This window comes from Armigeres subalbatus, chromosome 2, assembly GCF_024139115.2.
Source record: "Armigeres subalbatus isolate Guangzhou_Male chromosome 2, GZ_Asu_2, whole genome shotgun sequence".
In the NCBI taxonomy this organism is placed as follows: domain Eukaryota; kingdom Metazoa; phylum Arthropoda; class Insecta; order Diptera; family Culicidae; genus Armigeres; species Armigeres subalbatus.
In genome coordinates, this window is record NC_085140.1 from 318,808,440 (window position 1) to 318,821,981 (window position 13,542).

The 13,542-nt window shown below is 40.8% G+C and overlaps 1 protein-coding gene across 1 annotated transcript in view; it reads right to left on the reverse strand.

Annotated features, from left to right (window-relative positions):
- The window catches only part of LOC134212659 (out at first protein), a 261,163-nt gene extending 248,405 nt beyond the window's left edge, over positions 1 to 12,758 (reverse strand). Inside the window, exon 1 of the mRNA XM_062690703.1 lies at positions 12,218 to 12,758. Coding sequence (XP_062546687.1) covers positions 12,218 to 12,325 — 108 coding nt within the window. The 5' untranslated portion in view covers positions 12,326 to 12,758. The remainder of the gene's footprint in view (positions 1 to 12,217) is intronic.
- Between the last annotated feature and the right edge of the window lie 784 nt (positions 12,759 to 13,542).

Here is a 13,542-nt window from a genome sequence, read left to right on the forward strand (position 1 = left end):
GTTTACACAGACCTGAAAGCCGCCTTTGATAAAATTGACCACGTATACTTCTTTGTGAATTGTCTCGACTTGGATTCTTCGTACAACTACTGTCCTGGCTGAATTCGTACTTAACTGGCAGAGCATTGCGTATGAAAATTGGCTCCTGTCTTTCAACGACTTTTTCTAATACGTCAGGGTCCGCAAGGTAGCAATCTGCCCTCTATTGTTCGCATTCTATTTCAACGACTTGACGTTGCTACTGCGAGGTGTTGTGAGCTTGTATATGTAGATGACTTGATGCTGTAATTCATTGTACGTTCAATTGAAGACTGTGAACGCCTCAAGCGCTGCTCAATGTATTCTTGTGTGGTGCAGCAATAACAAGCTAATTGTTAGCGTCCCTTAATGCGTGGTGAGAACGTTTCATCGCATTGCATCACCATTGTTTTCGATATTGCATTAACGGAGTATCCTGACCAGGGTACAACAAGTTAAGAAGGTGGTGTTATGCTAAATGCTAAATTGTCGTTTGACGAACACCGCTCGGTTAGTTTTTCTCCATATTTACCAAGATTTCATATTCCTGCGACCCTGTCACTGTACATATTGAGAACAGCTTCGATTTTTGGGGTCCATACCAGGTTTCATGGTGTTTAAGGATTGAACGCATACAGAAGCGATTTATTTATTTATAGATCTCGAAATTTCCCTGGCGAGATTTTTCAAATCTTCCTTCGTATCCTAATCGGTGTAGACTTCTTGAAGTGGACAAGTTACAACGACGAAGGAAGATCCAGCCAGCGTTGTTTGTTGAGAAGCTTCTAACTGAAGAAAGAAACTGGCTCACGCACTCTGTCATTTTGGATTTCAAACACCTCCAAGGCTATCGCGTACCACGAATCTGCTACAACTTAGAATCCACAGAACGTCATTTGGATATCACGAGCTGATTACAGCGTGCCTCCGAATGTTTACGCAGGTGGAGAACTTGTTTGAGTTTGGTAAGGCATCTAGTAGATTTTCGAACAAACTGTACAATTCAATGTTAATTTAGTATTGTAGTAATTGGGTCAGATGAATAAATTTTGAACAAATGAACAAATAAAGCATATAGGGAGCGGGACCATTTGGGCAGCACCCCCTATTCCCGTCCGCAACGTTAATAACTCGACCCGTTCCAACCAAATGGCTTGATTGTTTGTACATCAGATATCGACAGAAACAACCATGTACTAAAAAACAAGTAATTTGGTTGTAATGCGCTCCAGTAATGAACGTTGCTGACGAGAATAGGGGGTGCTGCCCAAATGTTTCTCTAAATTACCATTTGTAGATAAAATAACAAAAAATGCGTTTGTAAAATTTTTACTCAGCAAATCAGGGACTCAGGAATTTAAAAGTTTTTTGCGTGATTGACATTCTCAAAAATTGAAGTTGTGATTGCCCTCAGTTTGCACATTTGAATGTATGAGAATATTCTCTCACAGGCGTCCTTGGTGTGAGAAGAGCCGCCACATACCATGCATTTAGCACTCATGTGGCGATGTTGGTTCCAGACCCCTTCTAAGACTTACGGCACTAAGTGGGGTTTTTAAAATTTCCCCCAGGCCTGCGCAAATATTCCCATGTAACTCGAACATGAGACATTATACAAGCCTTTTTTAAATTTTTCATATTATTTAGTTCGCTTTTGTTGAAGTAAACTAAATAGATTTCTTGAGAAATACCCCTCTGGGAAGTACCAGAGCGAGATTTGATTTTCATCTTAATAACTTAGACGGGACTGGTGCAAATCCAAGCTCATTCAATGATTCATCATCACTATGGAGACCTTTCAAGACGATTTTAAACAATCGTTCAGTTTTATCGTCGTTAGTCAAATACTGGAGAATACGTTTACAATCTCTAAGAATCCTGGCAAAACGCGGCAGTTACTCTTCCTGGTTAATCTGAAATCAAACCTTAATCTTCCCGAGGGTTACTCAAAATTTCATTCACTTGACAACGGATACAACAATTGGTGGAATCCTTTGCTTTTTGGCTTGAATCGAATCTCCTGTGCCAAAAGTAGATTCGATTTGCTCATTATCATCATGGATCAACCCGAACTGATTGCTCAGTTCGATAGCAGAAAAATTGTTTGCAATATTAGATAAGAAGGAATATCTGAAGTCTTCCTTCTATTTTTTCCGCTTTTAGGCAGGACGGTCTTACAACCTTGTTTCTTTGAAGGAAGTGGCAAATTGAGAGATTACCCCTTCCTTTTGTTTTTGTTATTGCTCATTTCTGACCTGAGACGTGACCTTCTAAGTATTTTTTTCCAGAACAGTTCTTGCTGATTATAACCGCTTATCGGAATTTTAAGCAAACGGTAACTGTAACGAAGTACACGATAATATCATGATATGATCGAACCACGGGTCAAAATATCGCGGGCACGGTGCCCCGGTAGACCGTTATTATAAAATAAAAATGTCCATCAAAACCAAGTACAGGGCTCGATTCCTGTGGTAATTCTGCACCTCTGGACCAATTTTTTAAAAAATCCCTAGGAGGAATCTTGAGAAATCTTGATTTGAAGTTTTTAGTTAAGAAATTTCAAAAGAATCCATACAAGAATCTAAAAATCACCAAAAGTCACCAAAAAACCCGATTAATCCACCTAGATAGATGTCCTTCAATTCTTCTTGTGCCTGCCGGGTCGGAAGTAACCACCAGCTTTGCAGGGTTGCTGTCCGGCATTCTTGGAATATGCCCTGCCCATCGTACCCTTCCAGCTTTAGCTACCTTCTGGGTACTTGGTTTGCCGTAGAGCTGGGCGAGCTCTTGTTTCATCCTTCGCTGCCACACACCATTCTCTTGCACAACGCCAAAGATGGCCCTAAGCACGCGTTGCCGTTATTAGAATCATAAATATTTACAACTGACTTATCTTACCAAACTGACTTACACACTTAAAATAAATCTCCGACTTCGGTAAAATTTTACCGAAATCTCAACCGCTGAACTGTTCGGTAAATTATTTTACTGATTTTCGGTGATTTTGACAGTTGAGCAATGGAAAATATTACAAAAAATCTGTAAATTAATTTACCGAACAGTTCAGCGGTTGAGATTTCGGTAAAATTTATCGAATACTGTAAAATGAGCTAAGTGTGTAAGTATGTTTTTGTATGGCTAACTTGCTCGAGTTTAGTATAAGTGTTGCTTTCCATGTTTAATAGAATGAAAGGTAAATATTAATTTTAATTTAGTGTTTATGTTCATAATAGAGAGAAGTAAGACCAGAGTTCATGTAGAATAATAGTAGTTAGAAGCTGTTATACTCGATCACAGCACTTATTAACCGATCTTTGCTGCCAAATCTCGTCAAAGTTCTAATCAACGGACTAGATAAAGCATGTTTGATATGTAAGCCAAAACCTATTCCGATACCTCTACAAAACTCTGAAACATGATAATTCAAGATATGGAACTTTGACGTGCATGGAAGCTGCGGCTTTTTCCAGCTGCGGCAAAGCCATCAATTGCTTCCTCAAAACCATGCTCGAGTTTCAACGAGATGTATCTTGCGTACACGTTTTTGAAATCATTCAGAATCTGCTGGTTTAAATATTAATTAGAAAATTGTTAATGTTTAAGCAGAGTAACTGACGTAATCTGAAAGATTGGTGAACTAGTGCACTCTATGCAATTTGTTGGTGCCTCATCTGTACTTGGTTCACCCATAAATTTACTCAACATGGCGCTTCTCGAGCAACTTTAAAATCGTATTAACAATTCCGAACTAGATGTGTAGTGGCGGAGATAAGCAAAGGTTCATTTTATTCCTTTATTGAAATGTTTTTAAAAGTTTAAAAGTTGAATATTTTATCTTCGTCTCTTGTGCATTTTTCCTGATGTTTTCCTTGGTTCTCGATATCTCATTCTATATGGCGAGCTCACTCTTAAAACTCGTAGCTTTTCCTTACCGCCATCTTTGGAGTCATTACCAGTCCGATGATCCTTTTGCGGGGAAATCTCAGAATTTGATAAAGCTCCGTCAATTCAATTGTTACAGCATCTGACGAAGATGTAACCTGTTATATAATGCTAAACAACTACACTACTTTAAACAAATTTTTAAGCTGTTGGTTTTTTCATCGATTTCTTCCGTAATCCGTACTCCAATCTTTACTTCTGATGATTGAATACATTTGTAAATACAATAAAAAAACACAAACTTTAATCTGACTGGCATTCAACAAATAATATGCAGCCTGCACGTGAATTCATGAATGGTTCTAAACGAGAAGTAGCATTCTTGAAGATAGACGGCTTCAAGCCATACAAAAAACATACCTAAGTCAGTTTGGTGAGCTTAATCAGTTGTAGAGATTTATAATTGTATAATTTATAATAAATAATTGTAATGGGGCCCTCCTTAGCCGTGTGGTAAGATGCGCGGCTACAAAGCAAGACCATGCTGAGGGTGGCTGGGTTCGATTCCCGGTGCCGGTCTAGACAATTTTCGGATTGGAAATTGTCTCGACTTCCCTGGGCATAAAAGTATCATCGTGTTAGCCTCATGTTGTACGAATGCAGAAATGGTAACTTGGCTTAGAAACCTCGCAGTTAATAACTGTGGAAGTGCTGCGAGGCGGCAATGTCCCAGCGGGGGATGTAATGCCGATGAAGAAGAAAGGCAACAAATGCAAACTGGTTGAAAACAACTTGGACCATTTTTTGGACGCCTTTGAAGGTGTTTTGGGGATATTATTGAATTAAAATATAGATTCTTTTGAAATTGCTTAATTAAAAACTTCAAATCAAGATTTCTCGAGATTCCTCCTAGGGATTTTTTTAAAAATTGGTCCAGAGGTGCAGAATTACCACAGGAATCGAGCCCTGTACTTGGTTTTGATGGACATTTTTATTTTATAATAACGGTCTACCGGCGCACCGTGGCGGGTCAAATATACAAAACGTCCAATCGATGTGTTATGGTATAGGTGGTACAAGTCTGGACGTTTCCGTTACCACAGATATTGATTTGGGACTAATCAGCATCTCTTAGATGGGAACAATGCACTCTCTAATAGTCCCCGACGGGTTCGGGTCGGGTTCAGGTTTGGAAAATTAGAACAATGTCGGGTTCGGGTCGGGTACGGGTTTGTGAGATTATAAAATGTCGGGTATTGAATAATTTTTTTCTGGTAATTTTAAGGCTTGTTCGTTGTTTGGGCCTATACCCCTTTGAGTGTAAAGAGAAATATAAAATATCTAGTTTGTGTTTTCCGCCAAAAAATTAATTCGGGTCCAGCTCGGGTTTAAGACTGCAAAAACTGTCGGGTACGGGTCGGGTTCGGGTTTGATAAGATTTTTCATTCCGGGTTCGGGTCGGGTCCGGGTTTGGAAGGAATTTCTAAATCGGGTTCGGGTTTACAAAAATTGAAACCCGACCATCTCTAGTCCGGAACATCTTTTCCTGGCGAGGATAGGGCGCTCAATGTCAATGAAGGAAAAATCCATACGATTGGACAGTTCTGTACTCAACCTGTTTCGGAAAGCAGAACTAGGGGAAGCGAAACGACTATCTTTATCTTGTAACTAAAATATCTTTTGTTGCGAGTACACTCAATCTCATGAAGAAACCCTAGAGGATTTTGGAGTTTTGTAAATTTCAAGAGGAAGTCTGAATCTGTCCCATCAACTGTTTACCTAGATCAGCGATTCTCAACCTGGGGTACATGTACCCCTGAGGGTACCTTCGTTGGTCCCAGGGGGTACCTCGGACAAGAATGCATAATGGCGGCTGTTACAATTCCAATCAAAACTTATTGATAATGTTTTGATAATTGGATTTTTTTATTCCAAAACTATGTTTTGTACATAATATGCATGGCGATTAGTAAACAGAAGCATATTAAATCCTGCCCTCCAAAACCAGCACAGTATATGAAGGCCTGTGCGACACAAATTCAATAGGACAAAACGTTGAATGAGCAAATTAAAAAAAAAACTTTAATGCAATCTACCTATTCAAAACAACATATTGCATAATATGTTAACAACATGCTTCTGGACTTAAATCTAGAGTCTGAAGGTACAGAAGCCTCACTTGAGAGGCATGGAGGTTTTTTTTTTCGAAAGACTCAGTTGCTTCGTTGCGAGAGATTTGGAAGCATCCTCTTACGCTTCTCGGAAGCTTCAATGCAAGCAGCTCGAAGTCACCTTTCAAGAGACTCGGAAGTTTCTATGCAAGATGTTGGGAAGCCTCTTTTTAAGTGGCTAGTAGGTCGCCTTTCAAGAGGTTCAGAAGCTTCCCTTCAAAATGCTCGGAAGCCTGCCTTCAAGATGCTCGGAAGCCTCCATTCAAGTGGCTCGAAAGGCTCATTTCAGGAGGCTTGGAAGGCTGCTTTCAAGCGGGTCGAGAGGCTACTTTCAAGAGGCTCAGAAGCTTCATTTTAAGAAGCTCGGAATTCTTCTTTCAACTTCAAGGGGCTTGGAAGCATACTTTCAAAATGCTCAGGAGCCTCCTTTCAAGTGGCTCAAAAGCTGCCTTTAAAAAGGCTCTGAAGCCTTAAGATGCTCGGGAGCATCCCTTCAAGATACTTGGAAGCTTCCTCTCAAAACGAGCGGTGCCTACTTTCAAGAAGCTCGGAAGGGTCCTTTCCAGAGGCTTGTAAGCCTCCTTCCAAGAGGCTCTTGAGTCTCCTTTCAAGAGGCTCGAAAACTTCACTTCGGCAGACTTGGAATTCTTTTTTCAAGAGTTTTGGAAGCATACTTTCAATATGATCAGAAGCATCGTTTCAAGATGCTCAGAAGCCTTCCTTCAAGAGGATCGAAAACTTCGCTTCAAGAGGCACGAAATTCTTCTTCCTAGAGGCTTGGAAGCGTACTTTCATATGCTTGAAAGCCACCCTTCAAGAGGCTCGAAAGGCGTCTTTCAAAAGGCACGAAAGCTTCCTTTCAAGAGGCTCGTAAGCTTCCCTTCGAGAGGAACGAAAATTTTCTTCCAAGAGCTTTGGAAGCTTACTTTCAAGGGACTCATAAGCCAAATTGAGGGTACCTCAATTAATGCAAAAGTTTGAAGGCGTACCTCTCAAGAAAAAGGTTGAAAACCGCTGACATAGATGAAACGGAATCTAGTTCAGCTACAATGTCCTGTAAGTTATTCGCCAAGCCAAGAAGTTCCTCCAGGAATTCATCCGGAAGTTTCTCTAAGAATTCATCCGGAAGTTCCTTCAGGAATTCCTCCGGAAGCTCCTACAGGAATTCCTCCGAAAGTTCCTCCAGGAATTCCTCCAGAAGTTCCTCCAGAAATTCCTCTGGAAGCTCCTCCAGGAATTCCTCCGGTAGTTCCTCCAGGAATTCCTCCGGAAGTTCCTCCAGGAATTCCTCCGGAAGTTCCTCCAGGAATTCCTCCGGAAGTTCCTCCAGGAATTCCTCCGGAAGTTTTTCTAGTAATTCCTCCAGAAGTTCCTCCAGGAATTCCTCCGGAAGTTCCTCCAGGAATTCCTCCGGAAGTTCCTCCAGGAATTCCTCCGGAAGTTCCTCCAGGAATTCCTCCGGAAGTTCCTCCAGGAATTCCTCCGGAAGTTCCTCCAGCAATTCCTCCGGAAGTTCCTCCAGGAATTCCTCCGGAAGTTCCCCTAGGAATTTCTCGGAAGTTCCTCCAGGAATTCCTCCGGAAGTTCCTCCAGGAATTCCTCCGGAAGTTCCTCCAGCAATTCCTCCGGAAGTTCCTCCAGGAATTCCTCCGGAAGTTCCTCCAGGAATTCCTCCGGAAGTTCCTCCAGGAATTCCTCCGGAAGTTCCTTCAGGAATTCCTCCGGAAGTTCCTCCAGGAATTCCTCCGGAAGTTCCTCCAAGAATTCCTCTGGATGTTCGTCCATGAATTCCTCCGGAAGTTCCTCCAGGAATTCCACTGGAAGTTTCTCCAAGAATTCCTCTGGAAGTTCGTCCAGGAATGCATCCAAAAGGTCCTCCAGGAATGCATCCGAAAGTTCCTCCAGGAATTCCTCTGGAATGCTAGTTCTCTCAATGTAAAAACTGGCTTGCCCAATCAGTTTCTTCGTTCCTACTTCAATATTTTATTTATAAAAACTCACCGCTTTCTGAACTACCTAGGACCACTTGATGTCCATTCGGCTTCAATTTGTTGCCCTTGCAATGATATTGTTCTCACAATGCTACAATAACGGATCTTTGAAGTCGTGGTTCTCTAGGACGGAATTTCACAATTTTCCACTTCTCCGGATGTTTTGAAACTACTTGAGAGCAACCTTTTAGCCATCCGGAGTCGATGAGTGTTCTATGCATTGATTTTGCTTTCACATTACGCCAACAATCGATTTATAAAAATCGCAGCTTCAAACGACGAACTTGTTCAACTGACCATTTCTCTGGATGTTCCAGAACTTTCGAAGTATCACTTATAGTGGACATCCGAAATGAATGAGTCCTTGAATTGATTTTGCTCGCTCATCGCTACATCTGATACGTCTAGGGTCCCGCAAGGTAGCATTCTCAACCCTCTCTTGTTGGCATTGTTCTTCAACGACGTGACGTTGCTATTGCGAAGTGGTTGTGAGCTTGTATATGCAGATGACTTGAAGCTGTATTTTATTGTACGTTCAATTGAAAACGGTGAACGCCTCCAAGCGCTGCTCAATGTATTTTTTTTTGCAGCAATAACAAGCTGATTGTTAGCGTCCCTAAATGCGTGGTGAGCACGTTCCATCGCATTGCATCACCGTTTTCGACTATTGCATTAACGGAGTATCGCTGACCTAGGTACAACAAGTTAAGGACTTGGATTTTATGCTAAATGCTCAGGGCCGGATTAAGAGGGGGGCCGGGAAGGCCGTGGCCCCGGGCCCCCACAAATCTTATGTACCAAAACCAATATTTTTTGTACATTTTGGGGCCCCCACAAGCTGTCGGCCCCGGGGCCCCCTTCCGGCTAAATCCGGCCAAATACTAAATTGTCGTGCGACGAACATCGCTCGGCTGTTATCTCTAAAGCCACTCGTCATTTGGGTTTTATCACCAAGATTGCTAAGGATTTTACAGACCAATATTGTCAGAAATCACTCTACCTAAATTGGGAACAACTTCGATTGTTTGGGGTCCATACCAGGTTTCATGGTGTTTAAGGATTGAAAGCATACAGAAGCGATTTATTCGACTAGCCCTGCGAAACTTTCCCTGGTGAGATTCTTCAAATCTTCCTAAGTATCCTGATCGGTGTTTTTCTTATATATAGAGGGATGAAGGCAAATCTGCATACATACACCTGAAATTATCACTCAGGGAGTGGGGTTGGCGCGGAAGGCAGAAGGCCAGCCCGCCGGACCCACTAAACCCGTTCAAGCAATATATGGTTATATGAGTTATCCTCTCTACTAATACCCTGGTTCCCTCAGGAACTGCCTCCCAGCATTACTTCTGGGGGATCCTGATCGGATCGTTATAACGACGAAGGAAGATCCAGCAAGCGTTGTTTGTTGAGAAGCTTCTAACTGGAGAAACTAGCTCTCAGCATCTACTGCCATTTTTGGATTTCCAAACGCAAAAAAAAGGGTTCTCGAATTCGTGAACCAGCAAAAACACACCGTGATTTAATTCATGGATTCGGGCACACCAGTCCCGCTTTCCAGAACGTTCCAAGAAACGTGACTGTATTCCCAAATCCTTGACTGTTGTTCCCGAAAAAATACACCGTGAGCTCGTTAGTTCCCGAATTCACGAACGCTTTTTTTTTTTGCGTGCATACACCTCCAAGGCTGTCGCGTACCACGAATCTGCTACATGCTAGATTCCATAGAACGTCATTTAGATATCACCGGTTACAGCAGGTTAAAGAGTGCCTGTTTACGCAGGTGGAGGACTTGTTTGAGTTTGGTGAGGCGTCTAGTTGATTTTCGAGCAAGCTGTACAATTCAATTAGTTTAGTATTGTAGTAATTGTAATTAAATATTCTATCAATCATCGAGACCTTGGGTCAGATGAATAAGTTTTAAACAAATAAACAAATAAAGCATATACCATTAGTAGTTAAAATAACAAAAAATGTAACAAAAGCTCTTCTAGTTTTAACAAAAATATTTTCAGTGGAACAAAAATATGACTCGTGACACACATGAAAGTGACGTAAATAGAATTATTACAAATTATGTTATTGAAAAGAACAATGTTATTACTGGTCGTTGTAACACAATAACCAGTAATAACTTACGAATTATATTTGCTATTCGTATAAATTATCTCACATTTTGTTATAATGTTGTGATCATGAATTTTTTTTTACTTCATCTAAGACAGAGAATTTATAACAAAATTATTGCAGATATTGTTATTTGTAGCACATATTGATATAATTGTGATATAATTTTGTTATGACTAACTGGTCGGGAATCCAAACTAAAAGTGATCACATTGCAGCAAAATTTATAAGTGTTACCTCCAATTATCGGGGAACTGTTCCAATAGTTGCGGTATTTTTTAATTCATGTTGCTATTGTTGCGAATCCTATGGTTTTCTTACGGGAGTCGCAAATGTTGGTGCAAAGCAGAGATAAAACAAGACATTTAAGGGATACTTTAGCGATTTTGAAGCAATTCCTTACTTGTGTTTTGTTTACTGTTATCTAGCCGGCAAATGATTGTGGATTTTGAGCGTTTGTAAAATTTTTACTCAGCAAATCAGGGATCCGATTTACGTTTCCCGTCATCAATTTAACTCAGGAATTCAGATCTTTGATGGACATTCCCAAAAAATTGGAGTTGTGATTGACCTCAGTTTGCACATTTGAGTTTATTTGAATATTCTCTCACAGGACAGGCGTCCTTGGTGTGAGAAGAGCCGCCACATACCATGCATTTAGCATCCATGTGGCAATGCTTGGTTTCACGACCCCACTTCTAGCACTTATGGCAATGAGCGGAATTTTGGAAATTTTCCCCAGGCCTACGGAAATGTAACTCGAACATGGGACATAATACAGACCTTTTCTAAACTTTTCATATTATTTAGTTTATTTGTTGAAGTGAACTAAATAGATTTCTTGAGAAATACCCCTCTGGAAAGTACCAGAGCGAGATTTCTTTTCATCTTAATCACTTGGACTGGAATGGTGCAAATCCAAGTAATTGTTCGATCTCCATTTTGAGCTCATTCAATGATTTATCATCACTAGGGACCCCTTTCAAGACGATTTTGAACAATCGTTCAGTTTTGTTGTGGTAAGAGAAAAAATAATTACGCTTCTCAGTCAAATACTGAAAATCTCTTCCTTCTGCAAAGAAAAGTGTATCGCACAGCACGAGAGTACAATGCGGTCTGATTTTTTTTTCACATCAATGCGATTAACTAAGAATTATACACTCATGTCATTAGTCAAAGTGCACAAATAGAGCTTATAGTACGAACAAGACGGATTAGTTTATTGAACTTGACGACACTTGGTATTACAACTTATACAAACAATTCAACAAACTGTGCTAATTATAAACTATGAGTCTGGATACTTTGGCGGTTCTCTAGACGGACTAATGACAAAGATGTCTGTATTCTGTATAAACAATAGCTTCAGTAATTTGTAACAATTAGATAATAAAGGTACACAATATTTTGCGCACAAGCATACATACTCATATTCTATTGCTCAGTTATGGTGACAAGTTACTTTGGCTGCCACCAATTCTAATAATAAGTATGTGTAAGACTGCTTCGTTTGCAATAATCGAGCAGCGTACAGTTCATACAGTTTCAAATGTGCCTAATCAAATTCTGCAGTGTATGTATATCTTCGATGCCAAATACGTGACCTGAATTGAACACCAAGCAAATCCTTTATCAAATCCTCTAAACGTGCCTGAGGCGTCACCAGTGGTAATAATTCTATCCACAAACATTTCAATGTATTCAGTGCCGTTGCATCGTCGAAACGCTCCAATGACATTCTAATCCAAAGACAATAAAACTTGGAGCAACCGCAAGCGGTCACCGCAATAAAAACAAATAGTCAAACAATCCCCAACCTTGCAAAAGGATAACAAAATCCGAACAACCAAAACAGTAAACCTGTCAAATTACGACCATAAAGAGCACCGACTTTGCGACACGATAACCTTTTGTTGCACGACCATCCCTGGAGAAACGTCAGAACCTGATAAAAAGTAGCTAAACAGTAACGAGTAAAACTGGATGGAAGCAGAAACGAAAAAGCATGAGCGAAAAAACACAGACCTGATTCTGTACATTGATGACCAGCTGAGTTATCCCATGGCCGATCTGCGCCAGGAGACATATAAAACCTATCACTATTTTCCTACTGATGCACGATTTGAAATACATATCGCCGGAATCTGCTAGATGCTACACCGTACAAACACTGTACACCATTGAGACTCTATTTATAGAGACAGAACCGCACTACCCATGCACTATATCGGCAAATTTCCACTTTGCAATTTCGGCTATTTCCACCTTGAACTGGAATCGATTCACCATCCGATCATAGCGAAAGCACAACACTAGATAACACCATCCGGTAGATGTTATCTGGCTTCAGCATCCTACGCGTATTCCACTCGAATCACTCGCCATTCCAATTAATCACAAAGCACTCAAAAACATTGCATATACACAAATGCTACATGTACTGTATATGGATGTCTTGTTGTTTGCTGTTGTCGGCTAAGGGCACAACCGAGTAGACCGAACCCACCGCATTGAGAAGCCGACGACCGAACGCACCGAAGAGTACCACGGAACTGAACTGACGGTGTTGGTCCAGCTTCAGCAGTGACTGTGACGAATGTGCAGAGATAAGGACACGCGGCGAAGGAATTTGTTGCGCGCTGGTTTGTTTGTATCGTGGGAAATGTTGCCGCTGGTGTAGCAGCGATGGAGTGATGTGACGCATGCGTAGTTGTTGTACGGTGCTGCCTCTGACGGGAAAAAGGGAAGCGAGGTTGCACGTGATGTCTACTTTATCTTTGGTTGTACGTTGGTCTGTTTAGTTGTAGTAGAAATCTTTGATTGCATTTTGATCATTTACATCCCGAATTGTGGAGTAAAATGACTCAATTGCATGTGGAATAATGGTGAACGCATGGTTGTTTGTTTATCGTAACAGATTGACAGAAAAACTTTCTAATGAAGTGAAAGAATCGCAAATCGTTAAATTTAAGTGATCATAAAGGGATTTTGCTCAATCTTTTCCTATCAGCTTGATAACTAATATATGTAGTGACGACTGAACTATTTGATGGTCCCATGATCAATAATGGGGTCTCCAGTAGCCTTGCGAGCAAAGGCGAAGGATTGTCAATCCGGCAACTATCGTAACGGGATCATTACCATCCTGGGCAGAGTGTATCCATTGTACCTGCAACTCTTTAAGATCTTATGAATCATAGTTTCGGCAAAATCTAGTTGAAAGAATCTTACAGGAGCTAATTGCGGCTTCATAGGGTTGTGCCGAAGCACAATAGCTTGCCAGGAATACCTGCAGACTCCCTATTCTTACTTTAACATATCTAGAAATGTAATTAATATTCATTATATAC